Source organism: Callithrix jacchus, chromosome 5 (assembly GCF_049354715.1).
Source record: "Callithrix jacchus isolate 240 chromosome 5, calJac240_pri, whole genome shotgun sequence".
NCBI classification, from domain to species: Eukaryota; Metazoa; Chordata; class Mammalia; order Primates; family Cebidae; genus Callithrix; species Callithrix jacchus.
In genome coordinates this window covers 2,750,985-2,777,201 of record NC_133506.1, presented here as the reverse complement: position 1 = coordinate 2,777,201, position 26,217 = coordinate 2,750,985, and the positions used below count along the sequence as shown (strand labels likewise).

The window sequence follows — 26,217 nt, the reverse complement described above, 5'->3', positions numbered from 1 at the left end:
GAGACGAAGTCTCACTTTGTTGCCCAGACTGGAGTGCAGTGGTGCGATCTCAGCTCACTGCAACCTCTGCCTCCGCCTCCTGAGTCCAAGCAGTTCTCCTGCCTCAGCCTCCCAAGTAGCTGGGACTATAAGCGCCCACCAGCATGCCCTAATTTTTGTATTTTTAGTAGAGACGGGGTTTCATCATTTTAGCCAGGATGGTCTCGATGTCTTGACCTTGTGATCTGCCTGCTTCGACCTCCCAAAGTACTGGGATTAAAGGCATGAGCCTTTTTTCTTGTTTTTAAGACAGGGTCTTGCTCTGTCACCCAGGCTGGAAGAGTGTAGGGCTGCCATCATAGCTCACCGTAGCCTTGAAACCCTGGATTCAAGCAGTCCTCCCGCCCCAGCCTCCTGGATAGCTGGGACTACAGGTACCCACCACCACACCCAGCTAATTTTTAAATTTTTTCATAAAAGGGTTTCACTTTGTTGCCCAGGCTGGTCTTGAACTCCTGGGCTCAAGTTATTCTCCCGCCTCAGCCTTCTAAAGTTACTAGGATTATAGGTATGAGCCACCATGCCCAAGCCTCCTTTTTTTTTTTTTTTTTTTTTTTAATTTCAAGTAGATTATTGGGTGTGCTACTTTGGTTTTTGAGATGGAATCTTACTCTGCCGCCCAGGCTGGAGTGCAGTGGCGTGATCTTGGCTCACTGCAACCTCTACCTCCCAGTTCAGGCAATTATCCCATCTCAGCCTCCCAAATAGCTGGGATTCCAGGCACATGCCATCACCACCACCACCACCACCACCATCCCCCGCCCCGGCTAATTTTTGTATTTTTAATGGAGACAGGGTTTCACTATCTTGGCCAGGCTGGTCTCAAACTCCTGAGACCAGTAATTCACCCACCTCAGCCTCCCAAAGTGTTGGGATTACAGGCGTGAGCCACCGTGCTGGGCCATGTTTTAGCTTGTTTGTTTTGTTTGCTTTTTGGTGATTTCTAAGGGGGTTAGGGATGGGTAGCATTGTCCTTATTTATGCCAGTGCTGTATTTCTGTGGGGCGGGGCAGGGCAGTGGGGGGGGGGACAAGATCTCATTTTGTCACCCAGGCTGGAGTACAATGGTGTCATCACAGCTCACTGCAGCCTCAGCCTACCTGGTTCAAATGATCCTCCAGCGTAGCTGGGACTACAGGCACATACATGCTACCACGCCTGGCTAATTTTTATATTTTCTGTAGAGATGGGCTTTTCACGTTGCTTAGGCCTCTCAAAGTGCCTGGCTGTGCCAGTAGTTGATAATTTTTTGAGACAGGGTCTCACTGTGTCACCGGCTGGAGTGCAGTGCCATGGTCTAAGCTCACTGCAGCCTCTACCGCCCAGGAAGCTGGGACCACAGATGTGCACCAGCACACCCAGCTAATTTTTTGTATTTTTGGGAGACCTACCGCCTCCTGAAGTGCTAGGATTACAAGCATGAGCCACCATGCCAGGCTGATGCCAGCAGTTTAAAACTGGATGTCGCAATACAAGATCAACCTTGTATTCCTGAGTTTAAATACTTCTCAATTAGGATGTTTATTTTTTACAGTTCTTCTGTTAGATCCTATTTGCTTATATTTTAAGACGTCTATGTTTATGTTAGTGAAAGTGATCCATTCTTGGCATATCCTATTTGTGATCAGGGTTCCTAAAACAAGTGCATCATTATCCATGTTTGTTTATTCTCTGAAACAGAATATATAAAAAAGTGATTTTTAATTTCTTAAAAATACTTATGAATCTAATCAGATTTTCTATTCTTTTTTTGAGATGGATTCTCACTCCATTGCCCAGGCTGGAGTGCAGTGGCACAATCTCAGCTCACTGTAACCTCCACCTCCGGGTTCAAGTGATTCTCCTGCCTCAACCTCCTGAGTAGTTGGGACTACAGGCACCTACCATTATACCTAATTTTTGTATTTTGTAGAGATGGGGTTTCATCATGTTGGCTGGTCTTGAACTCCTGACCTCAAAGTGACCCGCCTCAGCCTCCCAAAGTGCTGGGATTACAGGTGTGAGCTACCATGCCAGGCCTCTATTTTTTCTTAAGACAATGGTGGTAATATACATTTTTCTGGAAAATGTTTTACATTTACACTCAGTTTTCATATTTTTGCTGTAAAATGTCCTCAGAAAATGGGGTGGGGGTTCATTTTATCGATCTAGTTTGCATTTTTCTCAATGAGAATGGATTAATGTGTAGATAAAATGAGGACCCCATCATGATGAAATAATGAGTTCTACCCTAAGAGGGTATGGGGGAGATGAAAGGCATACTGCCATCCCAACAAACCCTGTGCTAAATAAATCAGTCTGTTTCTGCCTTCTGTTTCTCAGTCTTAGGAAAAGTCCTCAGTGCTGTGGGAAGTGCCCAGCTACTGATGTCCCAGAAATTCCAGCAGTTCCGGGGCCTCTGTGAGCAAAACTTGGTGAGTGTGATTGGTCTTCCTCCACAGGAGGGCGTCCAACCTGTGGCTGCCCACCACACCCCAGGTAGATTGGGCTTGGGTGCCCGCCAGCCCCTCGAAGCCTCTGTACCCTCCTCTGTAACACAAAACAGTGCGGCTTCCCCATGGTGTTGGAAGGACAATGGCAATATGTGTCAGTGTCTAGCACAAGAAAGGGGGTGAGGGCAGCCCTATCAGATCTCTAATACCTTTCCACATTGAAACAGCATGTGGATGTTCAGTCCCTTAGCCTGGTTTATTTATATAAAATATGTTCTGTATCTAAGAAGACACTCAAGGTAAGAACTAAAGAAGTACCACTGCTGGGATCGGTGGCTTGGCTTTCTCCCTCCCTCTTACCTGTTAGGAGGGCTGGCCCTGCTGGGGTCAGAAGCAAAGGCCTAGGCCGTTCTGCCTGTGGGAATCTGTGCACTCCCAGCAGGAGACAGTGGAGAGTGTCTCCAAGACCTACAGAGACCTGGGGGTTGCGTTGTCATGGAACAGAGTGATAACGAGGGAAACAACACGAATTCTGTGATCTTCCCACCCGGGAGTGAATCAGGCTTCTCTCGGTGTCACTGTCGCACCGTGGCCAAGAACTTGTTTCTTCCCTGCAAAACAAAAACAAATGTCTTCCTGACCTACATTAGGGACAGGAGTGCTTTCCTCACTGCAGCCCTACAGTGACCTCTAGTCCTCATGATGAGACTGTCCCCAAGGATCCCCACGACTGGGGCTGGTGCTGACCAGAACTGGCTTGATTTATTCACATAGATACTGACCAGGACACTAGACCTCAAGAGCCCCCGAGGGTAGGGTGCTGGCAGGGCCAGGGGAACCATGGTTGGGTGGGGCAGGGGTGGGGGCAGGACAAGCCTCTGCCAAGCCGGCCCCACTGATCCCCTTCTGGCCCACAGAACCCTGATGCCAACCCACGCCCCACAGCCCAGGACCTGGCAGGGTTCTGGGACCTGCTACAGCTGTCCATCGAGGACATCAGCATGAAGTTCGATGAACTCTACCACCTCAAGGCCAACAGCTGGCAGCTGGTGGAGACCCCCGAGAAGAGGAAGGTGAGCATGGAGCAGTGCGGAGGGGAAGTCCAGGGACAAATTCCTGGTCGGCAATAACGCTGCCCACATCGGTCAGTGCTGCTTGGCTCCCTTCTCCGTGTGTTGTCTTTGAGCTGGGGGCTCACGTCCATCACTGCGTGGGGTCCATGCTTGGCACTTGTCCAGCATGCCGCATGCTCTGTAGTTGAGGCTGCCCCTGAAGCATGTGTTCTGCCCTGCATGTCCAGAAAAGGGGATCCTAGGAGAGGCACACCCACAGCCTTAGCACATTACAACAGAGGAGGCAGTAGAATGCTCCTTTCTCCTGGGGCCCTGCTGCCAGTAGTCCTGGGGTCTAGAGCCAATTCTGTGACCTTGTGGTAGCCAGCCTCTTCTGAGGCTTCCTTCTGCAAACCAGCAGAACCAGTGGCCCCTATTGAACCATGGCCCTTCTGCCTAATCCCCTAGAATAGCCTGGGAAGTGTGACCTGGGAGTCAAAGACCTAAATTGAAGTCTGACTGTGTGACTTGGGCTAGCTCCTGCTTGAGTCTCAGGTTCCCAGTGGTTCAACGCGAGGGTGGACATGGGGATCTGTCCGTCCCTCCCTGCTTGAGTGCCCTTGGAGTCTGAGCTTGCTTTCTGCTCCTCTGCCTTGTGCTCTTCCCACTGTCATCGCTTCTCGTGGCTTCCTGATTCCAAGTGTGTGTTGCTTGTGCCCAATGCAGGGGGGCTGGGGCGAAGACTCGCTGCCGGTATATGGTGGGGGTAGCGCCACACAAAACGTGGCACCTTTATTTTATTTTGTACCCTCCTCACTGTCTCACTAAAGGAAGAGAAGAAACCACCCCCTCCGGTCCCAAAGAAGCCAGCTAAATCCAAGCCGGCAGTGAGCCGTGACAAGGCCTCAGACGCCGGCGACAAGCAGCGCCAGGAGGCCCGCAAGAGACTCCTGGCGGCCAAGCGGGCAGCTTCTGTGCGGCAGAACTCAGCCACCGAGAGTGCAGACAGCATCGAGATTTATGTCCCGGAGGCCCAGACCAGGCTCTGAGACCATGCAGGAGGAAGGAAACGATTTTGAATCATTAAAAAACACACACAAAAACTAAGTGCGAACGGAACAGTTTTCTCAGCCTTTGCTCTGGTTATTCTGTCTAGAGACCCTGAGCCAACTTTCAAATTGATGCATATAAGGGCTCACGATTTGGCTTTTTTGGGTCCCTCCCAGCTTTAGGTTATGAAGATTTTATTCACAAAAAAAATCAAAAATCACAAAACCAGAAAACTTTTTTTTCCTCTTGCTGGCCGTGGTGGACTAGATAGATGGACGTCGGCACCTCCCGGCCCAGCCTCCGGACTGTAGTCTTTTTACTCGTTCTATCTGATGAGAACTCACACTAGCTTGTTTACAAGATGACGAGAGTCCAGGGGCAGCCTTGGACACCTGCCATGTCCCTCCTCCTTTCCCCAGCTACCCCAGCTCTGACCTTGGATTTTTCATTCTTAGGTTTTTCTTTTCCCTTCAGAGCCCACACAGCGGTCACCATTGTGGCAAGCGGCTTTCTGGGTCTCAGCCCTCCCTGTGGTTGAGGGCCCAGAGGATAGAGAGATGGACATGCATCCCCTCTCCCCCCCACCAAGTGCTCACCCACAACTTCACGTGCGCACACACACATACACACACACGCAGATGGAGGCATCTCACGTGGAGGTACCCCGCCAGCCCCATGCAGTGTCGGGTAGGACTCGCTGCTGAGCACATGAGGGAGGTTTTAGTCTTTTGGAGGGGAAATAAGATGAAGCCACAGTTATCACTCCAGACTCTTGCCTTTTTATTCTCTCCAGCCCTTTCTTCCTTCAGCAAAATCTAGGACTCTTGAGTGGCTTCCAGGGGGCTGTCTTCCCTCAGCCGCACCTGTGTCCAGTGCCCGAGGGGCGGGCGGCGGTGTCTGTATGTATGTGTACATATGCACATAGACCTTAGAGTGTATATTTAACAAACGCCCATCTGCTCACCCATGCCCACCAGCGCCGCCGCCGCTGGCTCTCGGGGCACCTGGCAGGAGGCGGGTGTGTGAATAGCATATATTTTTACATGTACTATATCTAGGTGTGTGTACAAGTGTGTGTAAAAATATATACCTTGTGTGTAAGCAGCCCTCTTTTTTGGGGGCGTCTCCATCCCCCCTCCCCCAAGGAGGGGGATGCCCAGGCTGAGTTTTCCGTTTTGTTTTTTTTTTTTTTTAAACCCCAATTCTCCTCTCTCTCCTGCCCTTCATTCCCCACTCCCAGGGTGTCAGGAGCCCTGAGCTGCAGTGGCCCAGGCCTGCAGGGCGGGGTGGGGGAGGGCAGGGGCCCAGCCCCACAGCCAGCTCAGTACCCAAGGGGCTGCTCGACGCTGTGTATGCGCCTCTCTGGCATCAGAGACATCCTCTTGGCTGGCGCTTGCTGCAGCAGGGACTCCCCAGGTGAACCAAGGGCCTGCTCTGGGGCCCCATTCCAGCTTGGCCGCCGTCTGTGACCTTGGGCAAGTCACTTGACCTCTGTGTGCCTCAACTTCCTCCTCTGTAAAACGGGGACAGTCCCTCCTCCCTACCTCACAGGCATGTTGTGAGAATAAATGAGGTAACGTGTACCAAGGGCTCATGGCATTATTGCAGGGGGATGAGCAGGATGGGCCCAGGAAACTGAGCCAGACCCCTCCCAAAAGGCAGCTCTGTGGAGACAGCCTGACGGGAGTGCTGGCCAGGATGCCAGCTGTCACATGCCAGCTTTTTGATCTGAGGCAGGCAGACGGAGCTGACCATCCCCTCTCCCAGAAATGAGTGTGCAGGACTTACCTCACCAGCTTCCTGTTTGAAATAAACCTTTGGAAGATAGATGTTATCACAGGAGCCATGATGGGCCAGTAAAGACTATTTTAGAGGACACCCCCCACAGATCCGGTCTGCACATTCTCCAGGGCAGAGTACCCGTATTCCCCTGCCTGGCAGCTATTTCCATCCTGTCGGCTGCAAGCCCTGACTCGCATCTCCAGGGCACCTCCTCTGCAGGCCCAGTGCCAGGGCAGGCCCCCAGGACCGAGCTCACTCTGGTGAGGGAGACAGATACTGAACGGGGCAGATAAGGTCAAGTCAACAGGTGGTGGAAAACAAGATGCAGCAGAATGAGGTTGCAGGACCCCAAAGTGGGACCGCCAAACCCAGCCTGGGCAGGAGTGTTATGGTAGAGACTGGAAGGATGAGTTTTGGGGGAGGGCGCAGCATGCATTCCAGGTGGAAGAAACAGGAGGTGCTGAGCCCTCATGATAGAAACATTTTTTTTTTTCCAAGACACAGTCTTGCTTTGTCACCCAGGCTGGAGTGCAGCGACACAATCTTGGCTCACTGCAACCTCTGCCTATCAGGCTCAAGCAATTCTCCTGCCTCAGCCTCCCGAGTAGCTGGGATTACAGGTGCCCGCCACCACATCCAGTTAATTTTGTATTTTTAGTAGAGACGGGTTTTCACCATGTTGGCCAGGCTGGTCTCGAACTCCCAACCTCAGGTGATCTGCCCACCTCGGCCTCACAAAGTGCTGGGATTACACGCATGAGCCACCATGCCCAGCCAGAACATGCCTTTTGGAAAGTTCTCCAGCCAGGCTCTGGAGCCACAGATTCCTGGTCTCCCTTGGCCTAACCCAGCCAAAAAGCTCGTGACCTCAGGCCCAGGGGATGCATGGACCCTACCTTCCCAGCAGCTTTGTTCAGGCTGCTCAGCCCTCCCCAGCAAGGTACCAGGAGCCCATCCCAACTGTGCGGCCAGACTCCTATGCTTGGAGCAGCCCTTGTCCCTGGATCCCAATACACCTGTTAGTGGTGACCACAGGTGGCTCAGATTAACTCCCAGTGCTGGCACCTTCCCAGACCTACCCCTACCCTGAGACCCAGCTGGGGGTGACCTGAAGGGTAAGTGAGAAAGTTTCCGATTGCATCAGGCATTACAGCAGGCATTCAGAGGTGCGACAGTGCAGGGTGGGAGGCCACCGTGCAGCTAGCGGCCAGCTCCCCTGGATAGGCCATGGAGACTGGGGATAGACCCTTAGCCTTTCAGAGCCTGCTTCTGCTGTAGCAGGGGAAGGACCTTGAGTGTTGGATTAGGGTCTCAGGAGGGATCCTGCACTCTATCAAGCACAAGATGGGGTAGGGGTGTCTGAGGTACAGAATCTGGACCCCCACGCTCAGCCCCCTGGCACAGCAGTAGAGAAGACACCCTCTCTGTTGAAGGAACAATATAATAACACATCCGGTGGCCAGAGTCACCGATGACCAACATTTTGCCATCTGTGCATTATCCCTCTCAGATACACACACATTGGTTTTCCCCAAGAGCCATGTGAGAGTCAATGGCATACGCTGATATTTCACCCCAAAACACCTCACGCAACTCCTGCACAACCACAAAACCATCACCACCCTCAAACTTAGGAATGTTCCAAGGAGCACTTCCTTTGCCCAGGAGGGCACTCGCTGCACATGTTAATACGACCTGAAGCACAGCCCGCACACCAGGTGCCCCCACAACCTTACAGCTTTTCCCTTTCATCCTTCCAGGGTCCCATTAAGAATCAGTCACTACTTTCAGTTACCACGTGTGTCTTTTTTTCTTTTTTTCAGACAGGGTCTCACTCTGCTGCCCAGGCTGAAGTGCGATGGTGGGATCATGGCTCACTGCAGCCTCAACCAAATGGGCTCAATCAGTCACCCTGCCTCAGCCTCCCAAGTAGCTGGGACCACAGTCACATGCCACCACACTCAGCTAATTTTAATTTTTTTTTTTGTAGAGACGGAGTCTCACTTTGTTGCCCAGGCTGGTCTCAAACTCCTGGGCTCAAGTGATCCTCCTGCCTCTCAGCCTCCCAAAGTGCTGGGATCACAAGTGTAAGCCACTGCTCCAGGTCACCATGTCCTTCTAGTCCTTCTAGTCTCTTTAAAAATCAAAATTTCTGGGAGCCGTGGTGGCTCCAGCCAGTTGTCCTGGTGCTTGTGGAGGCGAGGCTATGAGTTCAAGGCCAACCTGAGCAACATAACAAGCTCTCATTGATTAAAAACCAAAATGTCCCTATTTTTGTTTTGCCAGAAGTTGATTTTTTTGTTTGTTTTGTGATGGAGTCACTACAGTGCCCAGTCTGGAGTGCAGTGGTGCGATCTCGGTTCACCTCAACCTCCGCCTCCCCGGTTCAAGCAATTCTGCTGCCCCAGCCTCCTGAGTAGCTGGGACTACAGGTGTGGGCCACCACGTCCAGCTAATTTTTGTGTTTTTAGTAGAGACAGGATTTTACCATATTGGCCAGGCTGGTCTCGAACTCCTGACCTCAAGTGATCCACCTGCCTCAGCCTCCCAAAGTGCTGGGATTACAGGCATGAGCCACCGTGCCCAGGTGAGATGTTGATGTTTTTAAAGTATCCAACCACTTTATAGAGTGGTGCACCATTTGGGTTTATGTTTTCTCATGGCCAGATTCAGATTAAATGGTTTTCACAAGAATATGACGGGATGTCCCATGTCCTTGTACCTTGTTCCATCAGGGAGGCATTTGTTACTTCAGGGAAAGGCTGACAGCAGCTTCCCAGAGAAGGTGGGAATAAGTCCTTGGCATCTGTGTTTCCAAAGCCTAGTCCTTGAGGAAACAGAGGGGACCAGGACAGAGACAGGAAGTGCCCTCCTAAAGGCTACAGGATGACCACAGAGGCAGCACAGGGACAGGAGACTGTCAGCCACCCTCCCTGAGAACCCTACACGGCCCAGATTTCCCTTCTAGAACCCCAAGCTCCTCAGGGTTACACGTTTCCATAGTCTTAGCACAGAGAAGGCTCAGCTACCACTAGGAACAGCACTGGTGGTAGCGGACATTATAGACAGGACAGCAGGACAAAGTCACTGCCACCAGGAGCCTGAGGGCCAAGGACCGTGGGGAGCCTGTGTGGGCAAATGCTGTGGAGAACAAACCCACTAAGATGAGGTTTCTACCACCAACAGTGGAATGGGCTGTATGACAGAAATTCTAAGTCAAGTCTCCCCCCATCTGAATCTGTGGCCAATCTGAAAGCTGGCGTGGTCTCTGCTGCTGCCCCTGCCCCTGCCCCTGCCATATGGTGGCCAGGGGGCTTTTCAAAATGCTGACTGGGCTGCATCACACTCTGCTTAACCCTTAAATCCAGCCTCCTCACCTTGGCCTTAGAGGCCACTGCCCACCTCTCCAGCCACACTTCCAGTGAGAGCTGCCCTCAGCCACCTCAGGGCCTCCCACAGGGTGCACCAGCCCTCCACCGATGAGCTGACATCAGCTCTTGCCTCCACTCTCAGGACAGGTGGCCTTTCCTCAGGGAAACCCACAAAGCACCTGAGCCAGGCCAGGGTAGTGCTCTACACTTGGAGCACAAGAGTTGCTTTCCTTTGCTGTTGTCACGGATGTGATGATGCTTTAATATCTGTGTGATTATTTGTGAGCATCCGTCTCTATGCAGAAAATGGTGGGCTCCCAAGGGTGGGAACAGTGGTTTTTTTTTTCACCAGGTCTCAGTTCCTGGCACAGAGTAGAGCCTCAAGAATGATTTCCTAAATGAAGGACCTTGGCATTAAAGGCAGTATTTGATCTGGGCTTTCAGGGATGAGCAGTAGTTATCTGTGCTACGGCAGTGAAAGGCAGTAAGCACAGTGGCACAGGTGCAAGTGCTGCCACTCCAGGTGGGACCAGGGCCAGACCGGCCTTGAATGACAGGTTAACAAATAAGGATCTCAGACTGGGCAGGGTGGCTCGTGCCTATAATCCCAGCACTTTGGGAGACTGAGGTGGGTGAATCACCTGAGGCCTGGAGTTCAAGACCAGCCTGGCCAAAATGGCAAAACCCCATCTCTACTAAAAAAAATAAAATTAGCCAGGTGTGGTGGTGCATACCTGTAATCCCAGCTACTCAGGAGGCTGAGGCACAAGAAGCATTTGAGCCTGGGAGGAGGAGGCTGCAGTGAGCCAAGATCCCACCACTGCACTCCAGCCTGGGCAATAGAGCAAGACTCAGTCTCAAAAAAAAAAAAAAAAAAGGTAAGGCTTTTGGGGCCAGCTTGAAATGGAGCCAGGACATTTCTTGCCACAGAACCCCACTTCCCATAAAACAGGAGCCCCCAGTACCAGCTTCCATAGACCCATGGTACTCTCTGGACCCAATGAGCCCACACTTTGTCTCCAAAATGTGTCACCCCAGCTCAGGCCCTGTGAAGCCCTGTGGCCAACACAGGACATGGGTCTTTGGGGCCCCTCTGCCGCTTTTATGGCTTTAACTTTCTGTAAACTGACAATTCCCGCATGTAAGTCTCCAGCCTGTGTTTCTCCCTGAACTCCACCCTTCCCACTCAACATCTCCACTTGGATGCATAACAAGCAATTTACACGCCCACCACTAATAGCAGTAGATGGAATTCAGGAATTACAAAACCACCATTTTGGCTGGACGCAGTGGCTCACACCTGTAATCCCAACACTTCGGGAGGCTGAGGCGAAGGATCACTTGAGGTCAGGGGTTCAACACCAGCTCGGGCAACACACTGAGACCTGCATCTCTATTTAAAAGAAGTTTTTTTTCCTAAATGAAATACTTACGAACAAATGTAACAGAAGATTTGCACAGTCAAAACTACAAAACATCATTGAAAGGAATTTATAAAGATGTAAATACGGCCAGGCGCAGGGGCTCATGCCTATAATCCCAGCACTTTGGGAGGCCGAGGCAGGTGGATCACGAGGTCAAGAGATCGAGACCATCCTGGTCATCCCCATCTCTACTAAAAATACAAAAATTAGCTGGGCATGGTGGCGCACGCCTGTAGTCCCAGCTACTCGGGAGGCTGAGGCAGGAGAATTGCCTGAACCCAGGAGGCGGAGGTTGCGGTGAGCCGAGATCGTGCCATTGCATGCCAGCCTGGGTAACAAGAGCGAAACTCCGTCTCAAAAAAAAAAAAAAAAAAGATGTCAATAAATGGAAAGGGATCCCATGTTTATGGATTAGAAGATTCAGTATTGGTAAGATGGCAACACTCCCCCAAATTAATCTACAGATTCCACACAACCCTTATCAAAATCCCAGTTCTCTTTTCTGCGGAAATTGAGAAGCTGATCCTAAAATTCATATGGAAATGTAAAATTTACTACAAAACTAATGTAATCAAGGCTGGGCATAGTGGCTCATGCCTATAATCCCAACACTTTGGGAGGCCAGGACAGGAGGATCTCTTGAGCCCAAGAGTTTGTGATCAGCTTGGGCAGCACAATGAGATTCCATCTGTACAAAAAATACAAAAATTAACCAGGTATCGTGGCACATGCCTATAGTTCCAGCTACTCAGGAGGCTGAGACATTAGGATCACTTGAGCCCAGGAGGTTGAGACTGCAGTGAGCCATGATCACAGCACTGTAGTCCAGCCTGGGTGACAGAACAAGACTCTGTCTCAAAAAATAAACACTCAAGATTATGTAGTACTGGCATAAGGGTAGACATATACATCAATGAAACAGAATTAAGAGTCCAAAACAAACCCATACATTTATGGATAACTGATTTTTGACATCAGTGCCAAGGGGATTAATGAGGAAAGAAGTATTAACAAATGGTGCTAGGATAACCATCTAAATGCAACAAAAGGAAGCTGGATCCTTACCTTGCAACATACGCAAAATTAACTCAATGTGGATTAAAGACCTGAAAGCTAAAACTGCCAAACTCTTGGCCAGGTGCAGTAGTTCACACCTGTATAATCCCAGAACTTTGGGAGGCCGAGGCGGGCAGATCACAAGGTCAAGAGATTGAGACCACCCTGGTCAACATGGTGAAACCCCGTCTCTACTAAAAATACAAAAATTAGCTGGGCATGGTGGTGCGTGCTGGTAGTCCCAGCTACTCAGGAGGCTGAGGCAGGAGAATCACTTGAACCCAGGAGGCGGAATTTGCTGTGAGCCAAGACCGCGCCACTGTGCTCCACAACCTGGTGACAGAGCAAGACTGTCTCAAAAAAAACAAAAAAACTCTTAAAGAAAACAAGTGTAAACATTCATAACCTTGGATTAGGCAATGGTTTCTTGGGTATGTCACCACAGTATAGGCAACCAAAGAAAACACAGATAATCTAAACTTCAAAGTTAAAAACACTTGTGCTTCAAAGAACACTACCTAGAAAGTGAAAGGATAACCCCATGTAATAGGAGGAAGTATTTACAACTCATGTATCTGATAAGGATGCAATAGCTGGAATATATAAAGAACATTTAACAGCTCAACACCAAAAGACAAGGATCTAAAGAGATTAATTCTTTTTTTTTTTTTTTTTGACTCACTGTCTGTCACCTAGGCTGGAGTGCAGTGGCGCGATCTTGGCTCACTGCAAACTCTGCAATTAAAAAGACTGAGGTACTGGGACATTGTACAACACAAATGAACCCCGAAAATATTATGCTAAGTGAAAGAAGCCAGACATTATATGACTGAATTTGTTTGAAGTTTCTAGAGTAGGCCAGGCGCAGTGGCTCATGACTGTAATCCCAACACTTCAGGAGGCTGAGGCAGGCAGATCACCTGAGGTTGGGAGTTCAAGACCAGCCTGGCCATCAAGATGAAATCCCGTTTCTACTAAAAATACAAAAAAATTAGCTAGGCACAGTGGCAGGCACCTATAATCCCAGCTAGGCTGAGGCAGGAGAATCGCTTGAACCCGAGTGGTGGAGACTGCAGTGAGCCAGAACACATCATTGCACTCCAGCCTGGGCAACAAGAAATTCTGTCTCAAAAATAAAAAATAAAATTAAGTTTCTAGAGTAAACAAGCTGGCCGGGCATGGTGACTCACGCCTGTAATCCCAGCACTTTGGGAGGCTAAGGCGGGCGGATCACCTGAGGTCAGGAGTTCCAGACCTGACAAACATGGAGAAACCCCATCTCTAAAAACATATATATATACACACACATATATGTGTGTGTGTGTGTGTATCTATATATACACATACACATAAATACATATATTGCAAACATATATATATTGCAAACATATGTATATATATGTTTGCAAATTATATAAAGGGATTAATATCTAAAATATGTTTTTAAAACGCCTAGAATCTAACAAAAAAACCTGCTCTTTAAAATGGGCAAAGAACTTTTTTTTTTTTTTTGAGACCAAATCTCCTTTTTTTTGTCGACCAAGCTGGAGTTCAATGGCACCGTCTGGTCTCACTGCAACCTCCACCTCCTGGGTTCAAGCAATTCTCCTGCCTCAGCCTCCAGAGTAGCTGGGACTACAGGCACACACCATCACGTCCAGCTAATTTTTGTATTTTTGGTACAGATGGGGTTTCACCATGCTGACCAGGCTCGTCTTGAACTCCTGGCCTCAAGTGATCCGCCTGCCTCAGCCTCCCAAAGAGCTGAGATTACAGGCAAGAGCCACCACACCCGGCCCCTTGTACAATGTGGATGGGATTTTAAATGGTACAGCCGCTGCAGGAAACAGTGATTGCAGTTCTCATAATATTAAAAATAGAATAACCATTTGATCCAGCAATTCCATTTCTGGGCATATGTCCAAAAGAATTGAAAACAGAGACTTGTATGTTCACGTCAGGTTAAAAAAACAACAGTGGGGACCTGAAGACACCACGTTCACAGGAGCATTATTCAGAATAGCCAAAAAGTGGAATCAATCCAAGTGCCGTCCATGATGAATGGATAAACAAAACATGCACACAATGGAATATTATCCAGCCTTAAAAAGGACGAGAGCCTGGGAAACATGGTAAGACCCCATTTCTACAAAAAGAATTTTTTTTTTTTTTCCGAGACAGAGTTTCGCCCTTGTTACCCAGGCTCGAGTGCAATGGCGCGATCTCGGCTCACCGCAACCTCCGCCTCCTGGGTTCAGGCAATTCTCCTGCCTCAGCCTCCTGAGTAGCTGGGATTACAGGCACGCGCCACCATGCCCAGCTGATTTTTTTGTATTTTTGGTAGAGACGAGGTTTCACCATATTGACCAGGATGGTCTCTATCTCTTGACCTTGTGATCCACCCGCCTCAGCCTCCCAAAGTGCTGGGATTACAGGCTTGAGTCACCACGCCCGGCACTACAAAAAGAACTTTTAAAAAATTAGCCAGGGCCAAGCACAGTGGCTCAGGCCTATAATCCCAGAACTTTGGGAGGGCCAAGCGAGGGACCTTGTTTCTACAAAAGGGTTAGCCGGGTGTGCTGCCACATGCCTGTAGCCCTAGCTACTTGGGGAGCGTCGAGGCAGGAGGACTGCTTGAGCCTAGGTCAAGGCTGCAGTGAGCTATAATTGTGCCACTGCAGGCCAGCCAGGGTGACAGAGTGAGACCCTATCTCAATCCGCCCCCCTCCGAAAAAGAAATTCTGATATATGCTAAACATGGATGACCCTGGAGCTTGAGGACATTATGCTGGGTGAAATAAGTCAGTGACAGAAGGTCAAATACTATATGATTCCACTTACATGAGGTTCGAATGAGTAGACAAACTCACAGAAACAGAAAAGTGATGACTGCCAGGGGCTGGGAGAGGGACAAGGTGGAGTTAGTGTTTAGTGGCAGGGAGTCCGGCTGTGGGAGATGAAAGTGTTCTGCATGGACAGTGGTGATGGCTGCACAGCAAAGCGAATGTACCTCATGCCACGAAGCTGTACACTTCCAAACGTTGGCTCTCTTGGACCAGAAAAAATTCCTCTAAAGGGCCGGGCACAGTGGCTCAAGCCTGTAATCCCAGCACTTTGGGAGGCCGAGGTGGGTGGATCACCACCAGGTCAAGAGATCGAAACCATCCTGGTCAACATGGTGTAACCCCGTCTCTACTAAAAATACAAAAAATTAGCTGGGCATGGTGGCGCGTGCCTGTAATCCCAGCTACTCAGGAGGCTGAGGCGGGAGAATTGCCTGAATTCAGGAGGCGGAGGTTGCGGTGAGCTGAGATCGCGCCATTGCACTCCACACTCCAGCCTGGGTAACAAGAACGAAACTCTGTCTCAAAAAAAAAAAAAAAAAAAAATTTCTGGTACAACCTCAACATGGACTGTAAATTAGGTAATTAAATCAATGTGAAAATTTCCCTGTTATAATTGTACTATGCATATTTATGAGAATCTCCCTTTTAGGAGGTACTCACTGAAAAATGTAGAGATAACAGGACATATGTATGCAAGAAACTCTCAAATGGTTGGAGGTGGAAATAAACAAATATAAATATAGCTGGGCTTATAGCCGGTTGCCATGGCTCACGCCTGTATTCCCGGCACTTTGGAAGGCTGAGGTCAGGAGTTCGAAATCAGCCTGGCCAACTTGGCAAAACTCCGTCTCTACTAAAAATACAAAATTAGCCGAGCGTGGTGGTGCATGCCTGTAATCTCAGCTACTGAGGAGGCTGAGGCAGGAGAATTTGAACCCGGGAGGCGGAGGTTTCGGTGAGCCAAGATGGCGCCACTGCACTCCTGCCTGGGCAACAAGAGCAAAAGGCCGTCTCAGGAAAATAAAATAAAATAAAAGAGGCCGGGCGCAGCGGCTCAAGCCTGTAATCCCAGCACTTTGGGAGGCCAAGGCGGGTGGATCATGAGGTCAAGAGATCGAAACCATCCTGGTCAACATGGTGAAACCCTGTCTCTACTAAAAATACAAAAAATTAGCTGGGCATGGTGGCGCGTGCCTGTAATCCCAGCTACTCAGGAGGCTGAGGCAGGAGAATTGCCTGAACCCAGGAGGCGGAGGTTGCGGTGAGCCAAGATCACACCATTGCACTCCAGCCTGGGTAACAAGAAGGAAACTCCATCTCAAAAAAAAAAAAGGATTATATTTTCTCATAACGTAAAACATGCCAAGAAAAAAAATAAAAATATAAATATAACTGGTGACACATGGAGAATCTGGAGGAGGGTACACAGGGTTCTTTGCACAGTTCTTGCAACATTATCCTAACTTTGAAATCATTTCAAAATAAAGTTTTTAAAAGCCGGGCGCGATGGCTCAAGCCTATAATCCCAGCACTTTTGGAAGCCGAGGTGGGTGGATCACGAGGTCAAGAGATCGAGACCATCCCGGTCAACATGGTGAAACCCCGTCTCTACTAAAAATACAAAAAATTAGCTGGGCATGGTGGCGCGTGCCTGTAATCCCAGCTACTCGGGAGGCTGAGGCAGGAGAATTGCCTGAACCCAGGAGGTGGAGGTTGCGGTGAGCCGAGATGGCGCCATTGCACTCCAGCCTGGGTAACAAGAGCAAAACTCCGTCTCAAAAAATAAAAATAAAATAAAATAAAATAAATTTTTTAAAAATTATTTTGTCAAAAATAGTTTCTTATCCCCAAACTGTCCCACACAGCAAACCCATCTTAGAAAATGGCAGCTCTATCTTTCTAGTTGCTCAGATCAAAATTCTCAAAAGTCCACCCTGATTCTTCTCTTTCACACACGTTCCAATCCACCCGCAGATCCTACCAGCTGCACCTCGGAAATGGTTCCAGCATCCACCCCTCGGCCTCCCCGCTAGTTCGGATCAGCCTGACCCTTGCTGGGTCCTCACAGGTCCCCTGCTCAGGGACTCAGCCCCCTCCCTGCTATTTTCAACACAGCACCCGGAAGGACTTGGTCAAAACCCAAGCCAGGTCGTCATCTCCTGCTCAGAACTCTCCGACACCCCACGTGGCCTACTGGGAGCCACGGAGGGGTCCCTGCTGCTTCTCAGCCCCTCCGGGGGACTGGCAACCCTAAGCCCTGGAGCCCTCATGGCGGGGTGCAGCCTCGCATCTCCTGTCTGCCCAAATGTCACTGCCCAGGCCCCAGGCCGCGGAGCTGCTTGTTCATCGTGTTTCCTTCCACAAAACCAGTTCCTTCAGCCCCGTTCTGGCAGGCGGCCGCTGACATGGACAGAGTGAGTCATTGGGCGTCGGGGTCCCTGGGCTCCCCCCCACCTCCTCTGCGCCCCCCCACCGCCCGCCGAGAGCCATTCCCCGCCAGAGGAAGCTGCGCTCCCACGGCGCGCGTGAGCCGGAGGCCTCTAGGGAAGCGGCCCTGGACGTTCTGCTTGCTTCGCTGGAGGGGAAGGGGCAGCCCAGAGCGAACCCCCACTCCCCCGCCCCCATTGCCTGCTCATCCATCACCTCCCCTCCCTACAAGGACCTCGGTGCATCCCGGGCAGGCACAGCAAGGAAGGGGGGCTCACCCCAGAGTGCCCCCGCCTGCCAGCCCGTGGGCCGAGGCCAAATAAGGCCGAACGGCAGCCTAGGGCCGCCCACCCTGCCCCGCGGCCCCGCCCCACGCACATTCTTCTGCCTTGTAAGGCCGGGCCGCCGCACCCCGCCCCTGCCCCGAGTCCCGACCCGACGGCCGGCCCAGGTCCACGCATCCAGCGAGACCGAGCGCCTTCTCCGTACCAGGTGGGAGCCAGGGGCCCGGGGGTCTTGAGGACGGGCCTGATGGCCCAGGGCTGGAGATGAGAGGTGGCCCGGGCCCGACCCGGCTGTCACGGGGGCAGAGGCGGGCCCCACGGACCGGGATGTGGCAGGGTGTGGGACTACGAGTTTGCTGGGGGCCGACAGGGACTCTGGCCGGAGGCCGGGCAGCAGGAAGGCTGTTCTGGCCTCTGGGAAGCAGTGATCCTGTGGCAAGGGAAGGACATTGTCCAGGCTCTGCCCCTTTGCTGACAACTAGAGACGCCAGAATTCAGGGGAGCCGGGGAGCCTGGGTGCAAGGGTGCCGGGGAGGGGGTTGCGATTGCCAGTGTCCTGGACCCAGTAGAGCCATGTGTATCACTGATGGAGAAACAGCCCTGTGGGACTCCATGCCCCCCAGAGCATCCGTGTCCCCTTCCCATCTCCCATCCCCACACCCTGGGAAAGGAGAGGGGGACGAAGACTGGGGGCCCTCCCAACACAGCCCGTGCTGTATGTGTGGACCTGGGCTTCCCCTCTCTGGGTCACCTTGCCTGTGAGTGGGGAAGGTCTGCCGAGAGCCCTAATGGACTCAATCCTGGGGGGCAGGACGAGGATTCCGGGCTGGGAGAACGTGATCCCTGCTCTTCCCAGCCCTCCAGCTGCTCTAAGGAGGAGCCTCAGATGAGGTGCACTCAAGAGGGAGGCATCTGACCTGCCCAGCTCCAGGCACTGGGGGCACTGCCCTGTGCTGGCTTCAGCCCAGCCTTTGCTGTTATGGTGGGAATCTGGAAACCAGGATGGGGGATGTGGCATCTAGTCACAGCCAGGCCAAGTATCAGTACTGATTCCTGGTGTCTAGGGCCCCTGAAGAGGGAAGCAATGGCCCCAGAGCTAAAGGCCCTGCCTATGCCTGACCCTCGCCCATGCCTGACCCTGGCCCCTCCACCAGACCCAGAAGGCGCCTCTGGTCACGCAGAGCTCATTGCCGCTCTGCTGCCACAGGCCCGCCTGAGGACGAGTGCTCCCTGTTTTGTTCGAGCCTCAAAGGCACCAGGGACCAAGTTTGTTCCCCACTGACACAAACCTCGCCCAGGAGTCCTGGCCTCCAGGTGGCCTCTCCACCTCTCATGGGCACTCTACTCCCCTTCTGGGGCCTGTTTTTCTAACTGCACCATGGGGGGCACCCCCTCTCTGCCCACCACTTCCCACGATTGCTGGGGTAGACATCGTGGCCTTGTGCAAACCCTCAAGAACAGTGCTCCCAGCCACACCATGGCAGAGAGTGCAGACCAGGTGGCCATAAAGGCAGAGGGGCCCAGCTGGGATCAGACCCAGCTGTGGGTGGCCTGGCCATGCCTGCCTTAGAGCTTCGCTGAACAAAAGTGGTGGGACAGTGATGGCCATCACAGCCTCTGTTGGCCGCAGTGCCCTGCCGCTCTGCACACAGCCTTCTGTGGGTACCACAAGTCAAAAGTTCCACAGAACACTGGACTCAGGGAAGGACTGGGCCCATCCAAACCGCAAGAGAGGAAGGGCCAGCACCTGGGGACAATGGCACTCCCTTCCAGGTCATGGGTGAGAAGGGCTTCTATTTTTCTGAACCATGCAAGAAACACTGAGGGCTGGGTGTGTAGGTCTGTGGGACACGGGCAGCCACTGTCTCGTGACTACAGGCAGTGATGGCCCTGGGGACCAGCTGGGGCTGGCCAGGATCCCAGTCCAGGGTTGAAGACCTCAAAGGCCAAGGACCGAGAATGACTTGAACAGAGTCATGGGATGAAGGCCTGGAAACAGCTCGAGTCACAGCCACACAGCCTGGGGTGAACAACAGACAGAGCACCAGAGACCTGGTGGCTTCCTGGAGGCCCTGGACCCAGGGGCTTGGGCAGAGAGAAGAGGGGCCACAGTCCTGAGACTTCAGCCAGGCCCACTGCCGCAGCTGAGGGAAGGAGGCACTGGGTCAGGCCAGAAGGGACTCACACGCGGCCTTGAATGCCAGGATGAGAGGTCCAGACTTGCTCTGAGAGGCAGGAACTTTCAAGGGCTTCAAAGTGACAGATGTAAGTCAGGGTCTGTATGGGACAGAAGAGGCCGCCTGGAGACTAAGAAGCCAGGTCTAAACAAGGGTGAAGAAGCTGGGGTTCTAAGCCCAAGCAAGCCTGACACCCCGATAAGCACTGGTGAGTCAGAACAAGGAGGGACCGAGGATCAGTCTATGACCACCCCCCGAGGGGGCTAGTCAAACTCCCTGAGATGGATAGGCAGGGGGTTGACTGCCCAGAGCCTCCTAGAACCTCAGGCGGGCAGCGGAGGGATGGAGCGGAAGGGTGAGGAATGCAGGAATGCAGGACTGCTGATGCAGCTCCTTCCAGCGGGCCAGGGAACCTGGACGACAGCCCTAGAGAGCCCTCACAGACTCCCACAAGTGGACCTACTTTGTCACTTGGAAAGAGAGAGGATAGTGCAAATGCTATAAAGGATTAAAGGAGAGAAAGCATGGTAATGGCTGGCACCAAGCCCGATCCAAGTGTTTCACCCAAACAGTCACAGCCAAAATAGCTGACTCCACGGCTGGCACTGATCCAGGGGCTCTCGGGTCAGTTTGTCCCTACTGCTGGGCACTCCCCTCACGCCGCCAGTCCCAGATGAGGACTCTCGGGCTCAAAGAGGTAGAGGAAGTTTGTTCAGAATCACACAGCCCACATTTGTCTGCTTTTGTGAAGAACTGGGTGGTGGGAGCCCCAAATCCGTGGGCGGCCTTGAATGCCAGGCCCAAGTGCTAAAAGCCAGTCTGGAGGAAGCAGGAAGATTCCCCGGCCCAGAGGCACAGGGTCACCCTGACTTCCACCTTTTCCTCCAGGGAAACCCCACCCACCTGAAGCCAAGATGTCCAGCAAGCGGGCCAAAGCCAAGACCACCAAGAAGCGGCCACAGCGGGCCACATCCAATGTCTTCGCAATGTTTGATCAGTCCCAGATCCAGGAGTTTAAGGAGGCTTTCAACATGATCGACCAGAACCGTGATGGCTTCATTGACAAGGAGGACCTGCACGACATGCTGGCCTCACTGGGTGAGCTGGGACAGGGACGGGTGAGATGCGGCAGGGCTCAGGCATTTACAGGGCACCTCCTGTGTAGTAAGACATGTGGTGTCCACCTTAGAGAAGAGTTGCCATTACTTAGTCTAACAGGGAAACTGAGGCACAGAGCAGGTCAGGCACTGACCTGAGGTCCAGCACAGGGTCTGAACCTAGAGAGCCTGACTCCACAGTGGGCCTGTCTTAGGCAGATTCGTACACTGGGCTGCCAGGTATCATTTCATTTAAAGAAAGGGGTCAGCATCTAAATAAAAGTGTGAACTGCAGGCTGTCCACTGCACAGATGGGAAACTGAAGCCGGGTTGGGGGCACAGACCAGCTCCCCTCCTTTAGAGGTCACCCATCCCAGGCTCTCACAGCCTCTCTGGTCCCAGTGACTTCCCCAGGATCAGGACCCAGAACTAAAAGGGTACAAAAGTCAAGTGCCATACTCTGTTGCAGATGGGGAAACACAGGTCCAGAGTTAAGGCCTCCAGAGACCATGCCCTAGCCCATGGGCCTGCCCCGACATCCCTCCCAAAGCGCGGGCCACAGCCAGCCACTCTCAGCCCAGTTCCTGTGTACCCTTTGTCCTATGACAGCTTTCACACTAGACACTGCCTCGGGGAGGGAGAGTCCAGGACCAGAGGACACAGCCCCATGACAGTCAAGCCTGGAGCTTTGGGGCCAGAGAGTTAGTCCCTAGTACAGTCCTGTACATGTTTCTCTTCCTGTGAAAGGAGGCCAGGGCCCTGATGTTTACCTACAAGGCATCAAGCAGAAGGACCAGGCAGCCCTGAGCGGGAGACCTGACAGCACGCTGCCCCTGCCCCGAGCACCAAACCTCTCCCAGCTTCAGGCCAGGCTCGCTTGAAGGGTCCCTCCCCAAGGAGGTCACCTGGCAGGAAGTCAATTCCAGAGTTCTTATCTGGGGCCTTCCCAACTTCATGGAAGGACTCCTCTTGCGCCTCAGCCTCCCTGACCATCCCAGGAGGACACAGCAGAGTGCCTGAGGCTCAGGGACATGAAAACTTCCTATTTCTAAGGCTGCACCCTGCACCCATGCCTCTGAACCTGAGACTTGATGACAGCCCTGGATTTCTACCCAGAGAAACATGGCTCGTGTTTGTAGCTCTTATCAGTGGGTCTGCAAATGAGTCATGGCTTCATCTTCAAGTTAAAAGCAAGAGCAGCAGCCGGGCACGGTGGCTCAAGCCTGTAATCCCAGCACTTCAGAGGCCGAGGCGGGTGGATCACGAGGTCAAGAGATAGAGACCATCCTGGTCAATATGGTGAAACCTCGTCTCTACCAAAAATACAAAAAAATCAGCTGGGCATGGTGGCGCGTGCCTGTAATCCCAGCTACTCAGGAGGCTGAGGCAGGAGAATTGCCTGAACCCAGGAGGCGGAGGTTATGGTGAGCCGAGATTGCGCCATTGCCCTCCAGCCTGGGTAACAAGAGTGAAACTCCATCTCAAAAAAAAAAACAAGAGCAGCAAATTAATAAGAATAAACCCTGCAGGTATTATCTTAAATCTCAAAGCAATCCTATTGAACAGATGTAATTATCATTTCTACTTTGCAAACAAGGAAACTGAGGCTCAGAGAGGTTAAGTAATTTACCCAACATCACACAGCTACTCAATAGTGGGGCTGCAACAGAAACCCAGCAGTTGGTTCCAGAGTCCGCAGGCCTGTGCCAGGCATAGTTAGGAGCCTTTTGCAACTACTGTCTTACTCGTCTTCACAGTTCCCCTAAGAGATGGGGGAAACCAAGGTGCACAGCTGGGATCCAAACCCAGGCCTGTGTGAGAGCAAAGTACTGTGTCTGGACTTTTTCAGTCCACCTGGGTTCAAATGCCACATCTACTCAAGCCCCCTCCTTACTTCCTGTACGACCCTGGACAAGTCGCCTGGCCTCTCTGTGCCTCAGCTTCCATGCCTGTGAAGTGGAGGTAAGAGTTCAGACCTCACGGGGTGGTAGAAGTTAAATGCAATAAGGCACGTGGTGCACCAGCCACAGTGATCAGTCTGCAGAGGGTCGTTTTTATCAAAGGTTAGTGAGCATTGCCGGCTGCTGACATCCAGGCCACAGGAGGGAACGTGGAAGCAACCAGGGGCTCCCAGCCCCACTGCTGTGGCTGCCCTGGTGCCATGCTTTATAGTTCATAAAACTCACTACCTCCCGTCTCACACAGAGCGGTGAAGGGCAGGGGTGGATGGGGTGGGAGTTGCCCCAGCTGGGGACAAAGGGCCCAGGACCACTGGCTGGAACACCCTACCTGTCACAGGAAAGAACCCGACAGACGAATACCTGGAGGGCATGATGAGCGAGGCCCCAGGGCCCATCAACTTCACCATGTTCCTCACCATGTTTGGGGAGAAGCTCAACGGCACGGACCCCGAGGACGTGATCCGCAATGCCTTTGCCTGCTTCGACGAGGAAGCCTCAGGTTCGTGGTGCCCCTTCCACCACCCTGCATGCAAGTGGGGCCAGGCCCACCGCAGGCATTCCGCGCCTCTGCCTCTAAGAGCCAGAACAGATATCACCCACCTCCCAGGTTCTGTTACCAGAACTATGAAAGCCAGGCCACCTCCTTGTTCTCACTGCAAAGGCTAGACCAGAACAGCCCACGGCCACCAAGGCTGCTGCCTTCTTGATCTCTCCTGCTGGCCCAGTGCACATTCTCCATCTACTTTAGATCTTTCCAGAAATCAAACCATTTCATTCCTTTCTTGCCAACAAGGTACAGAAACTGGCTCCCATCCTCAGATCTCCCAGCAGACATTCTGTCCCTTGGCTCATTTTTCCCAGGGGCATGTCCTGGAGATGATGGCCATTGCCATGGGCCACACGGGGCTGAAGCACATTCAAAGAGTTTTCCTGACCACCTTCACAGTCCCTCACCAGCATGGCATATTTTCATCCCCGTTTTCTAGATTAAACAGGGGTTAAGGACCTTGCCCAAAGTCACACAGCTAGGGAGAATAGGAATCAGCATTTCAACTCAGGCAGTGGAACTCCAAAGCTCACGCTTAAAACAGGGTGTACCCAGTACCCCCTGGGTCACAGCCCCAAGTTCCCTGAGTGACACCTCGGAGACAGTCCCACTGCACAACGCCTCCCCTGGGACCCTGGCAAGCTCTCCACGCACATTCCCATTCCTCAGACTGACCAGCAACAAAGACTATCTTCCCAGCCCCTCTAGGTCTGCAAGAGCTGCCAGGGGGCTGAGGGATGGGGGTGCCATCTGTATCCCCCAGCCCAAGTTCCTGTTCTCACCCACCCTGCCCCTGCCCCCAGGTTTCATCCATGAGGACCACCTCCGGGAGCTGCTGACCACCATGGGTGATCGCTTCACAGATGAGGAAGTGGACGAGATGTACCGGGAGGCACCCATTGACAAGAAAGGCAACTTCAACTATGTGGAGTTCACCCGCATCCTCAAACATGGTGCCAAAGACAAAGACGACTAGGCCACCCAGCTCCCTGACACCCCAGCCCCTGCCAGTCACTCCTCAGCACACACACTCATTCATACCAGCTCCCTGCCCATGACCCTCGCTCAGGGATTCCCCCCTTTGAGGGGCTAGGGTCCCAGATCCCATAGAGAAAACAGGCCAGGAGAAGCACATGCCGGGCTGAGGCAGGTGTTCCCACTGTGACCCCAGAGCCCTGGGCTGGAGTCTCTGACCCCTCCAAGGAAAGACCACCTTCTGGGAACATGGGCTGGAGGGTAGGACCTGGAAGCACCAAGGAAAGGCCTCATTCCCGGGCTGCTCCCCGAGGAGGAAGGGGCCCTGAGTCCTGGGATCAACACCACTTCACCAGCATCCCCACACAAACAGAAGCTCACCAAGGTCCCCTCCCTACACCCTGACCAGCCACTGCTGCACACCTACCCAGAGCACGCCACCTGCCGTGGGAGCATGCTCAGGAGTCGAAGGCAGCATGGACATCTGCCCCAAAGGAGGCAGAATCTCCAATAGAGGGCTGAGCACTGCTTCCAGTCTGTGTGTCTGTGGTTTGGGTGAAATAAGGGGACCCCGGGCCTGAAACCCCCTCCCACCCTCTCCTGCCATCCCAGATACTGCCCTGCTCCTCCCACCCTGGCCTGGGGAAGGCTGGGCATCTTCCAGCCATACAGTCCCCAAAGCCTCTGGGGACCACAGTCTCTAGTATGGGGTCTCTGTGCTCAGCTGAGATCAGCCAGGGGCAGGGGACAGAGGGAACAGGCCTGGTGGCCTTCTCAGGGCTTGTGGGAAAGGGAGGACAATGGGAATCACCACGTCCAATCCCATGGAGGGTTCCAGGCCTCTGGTCAGGCAGAGGTCAGGCCACAAAGCCCTCAGGACTAGAGCTCTGGGTCCCTGAAGAACAGGGAGGCTCCAGGAATAGTAATGAGGCGGGCATCCCAGCAGCTCAGGATTGGAGGTGGTTGAACAAGGGGTTTCCCAGCCCTGAGCAGCTAGCGGGCGAGGTCAGCCCCAGGACCAGCAGAGAGGCTGCTGCAGCTATCCACATCCCTGTGTACATATAGCAGGCAGCGCAGGGAACCCTGCTACTAGTGGATGATGGGGACACTGTCAGTGCCTGAGGCCTGAGGGGTAGAAAGAACCGCTGAATGACTGAGCAGAGAGCCCAGAGGGGCAGGGACTGCCTGGGTCACCCACTGGGCCTGGGGCAGAGTGAGGACTGGACCCACCCCACTTGACCCCAGCAAGTGGACCCAGCTTGGTCCTGGGGACTTCTCCAGAGGTCACACAGTGCAGGCACCTGCAGCACTCAGCAAAGGTCCCATATCAGTGCCAAGGGGGAGCTGAGCACCAGGAGAACCCGCATCTGACCAGGAGGCCCTAACCTCCCGCAGGCCTTAATGCCAGGCCCTGCTCAGAGCCTGGGTGAAACTCCTCATCCTGGCTCCAAACAGAGCCCCAAAAGTCCCTGATCTCAACTCCAGAAGGGGCAAGCCCCAAACAACTTCCAAAGCAGGCCCAAATAGTATCCCAGACTCGGACCCAACCACATCCTCGCCCCTGGCCACAGACTGCAGGCCTCCAACTACACACACAGCCCTGCGTGGTGCTCAGCTTGGCCACTCATTCAATGCTGCCAACTGAGGGTGTTGGGGGCGGGGGGTTCTCAGGGTGTCCCAGGGCACTGGCCACACAT

The 26,217-nt window shown here is 52.7% G+C and overlaps 3 protein-coding genes across 27 annotated transcripts in view; 2 read left to right on the top strand and 1 right to left on the bottom strand.

The window, feature by feature from the left end:
* The window catches only part of DLGAP4 (DLG associated protein 4), a 222,091-nt gene extending 215,935 nt beyond the window's left edge, over positions 1–6,156 (top strand). For 22 of the 25 annotated variants that reach the window (XM_035302668.3, XM_078370989.1, XM_078370990.1 and 19 more), the window contains 3 exons: positions 2,362–2,453; positions 3,389–3,544; positions 4,354–6,156. In XM_035302668.3, the coding sequence (XP_035158559.1) occupies positions 2,362–2,453; positions 3,389–3,544; positions 4,354–4,572 (467 nt within the window). In that variant the 3' untranslated portion in view covers positions 4,573–6,156. Of the gene's footprint in view, positions 1–2,361; positions 2,454–3,388; positions 3,616–4,353 lie in introns of all 25 variants that reach the window. The other 3 variants (XM_078370992.1, XM_035302672.3, XM_078370991.1) reach the window with 1 other exon arrangement.
* Positions 1,534–26,217, bottom strand: part of LOC144582920 (uncharacterized) — a 58,407-nt gene continuing 33,723 nt past the window's right edge. Inside the window, exons 9-10 of the mRNA XM_078375603.1 lie at positions 2,832–3,082; positions 1,534–1,710 (exon numbers count right to left, since the gene is read on the bottom strand). The gene's annotated coding sequence lies outside the window, so the exon portion shown is untranslated. The remainder of the gene's footprint in view (positions 1,711–2,831; positions 3,083–26,217) is intronic.
* Positions 17,939–25,048, top strand: MYL9 (myosin light chain 9). Its single transcript, XM_002747210.7, has 4 exons — positions 17,939–17,971; positions 20,829–21,038; positions 23,336–23,497; positions 24,349–25,048. Exons 2-4 carry the CDS (start codon positions 20,855–20,857, stop codon positions 24,519–24,521), a joined length of 519 nt encoding a protein of 172 aa, XP_002747256.1. The 5' UTR covers positions 17,939–17,971; positions 20,829–20,854; the 3' UTR covers positions 24,522–25,048.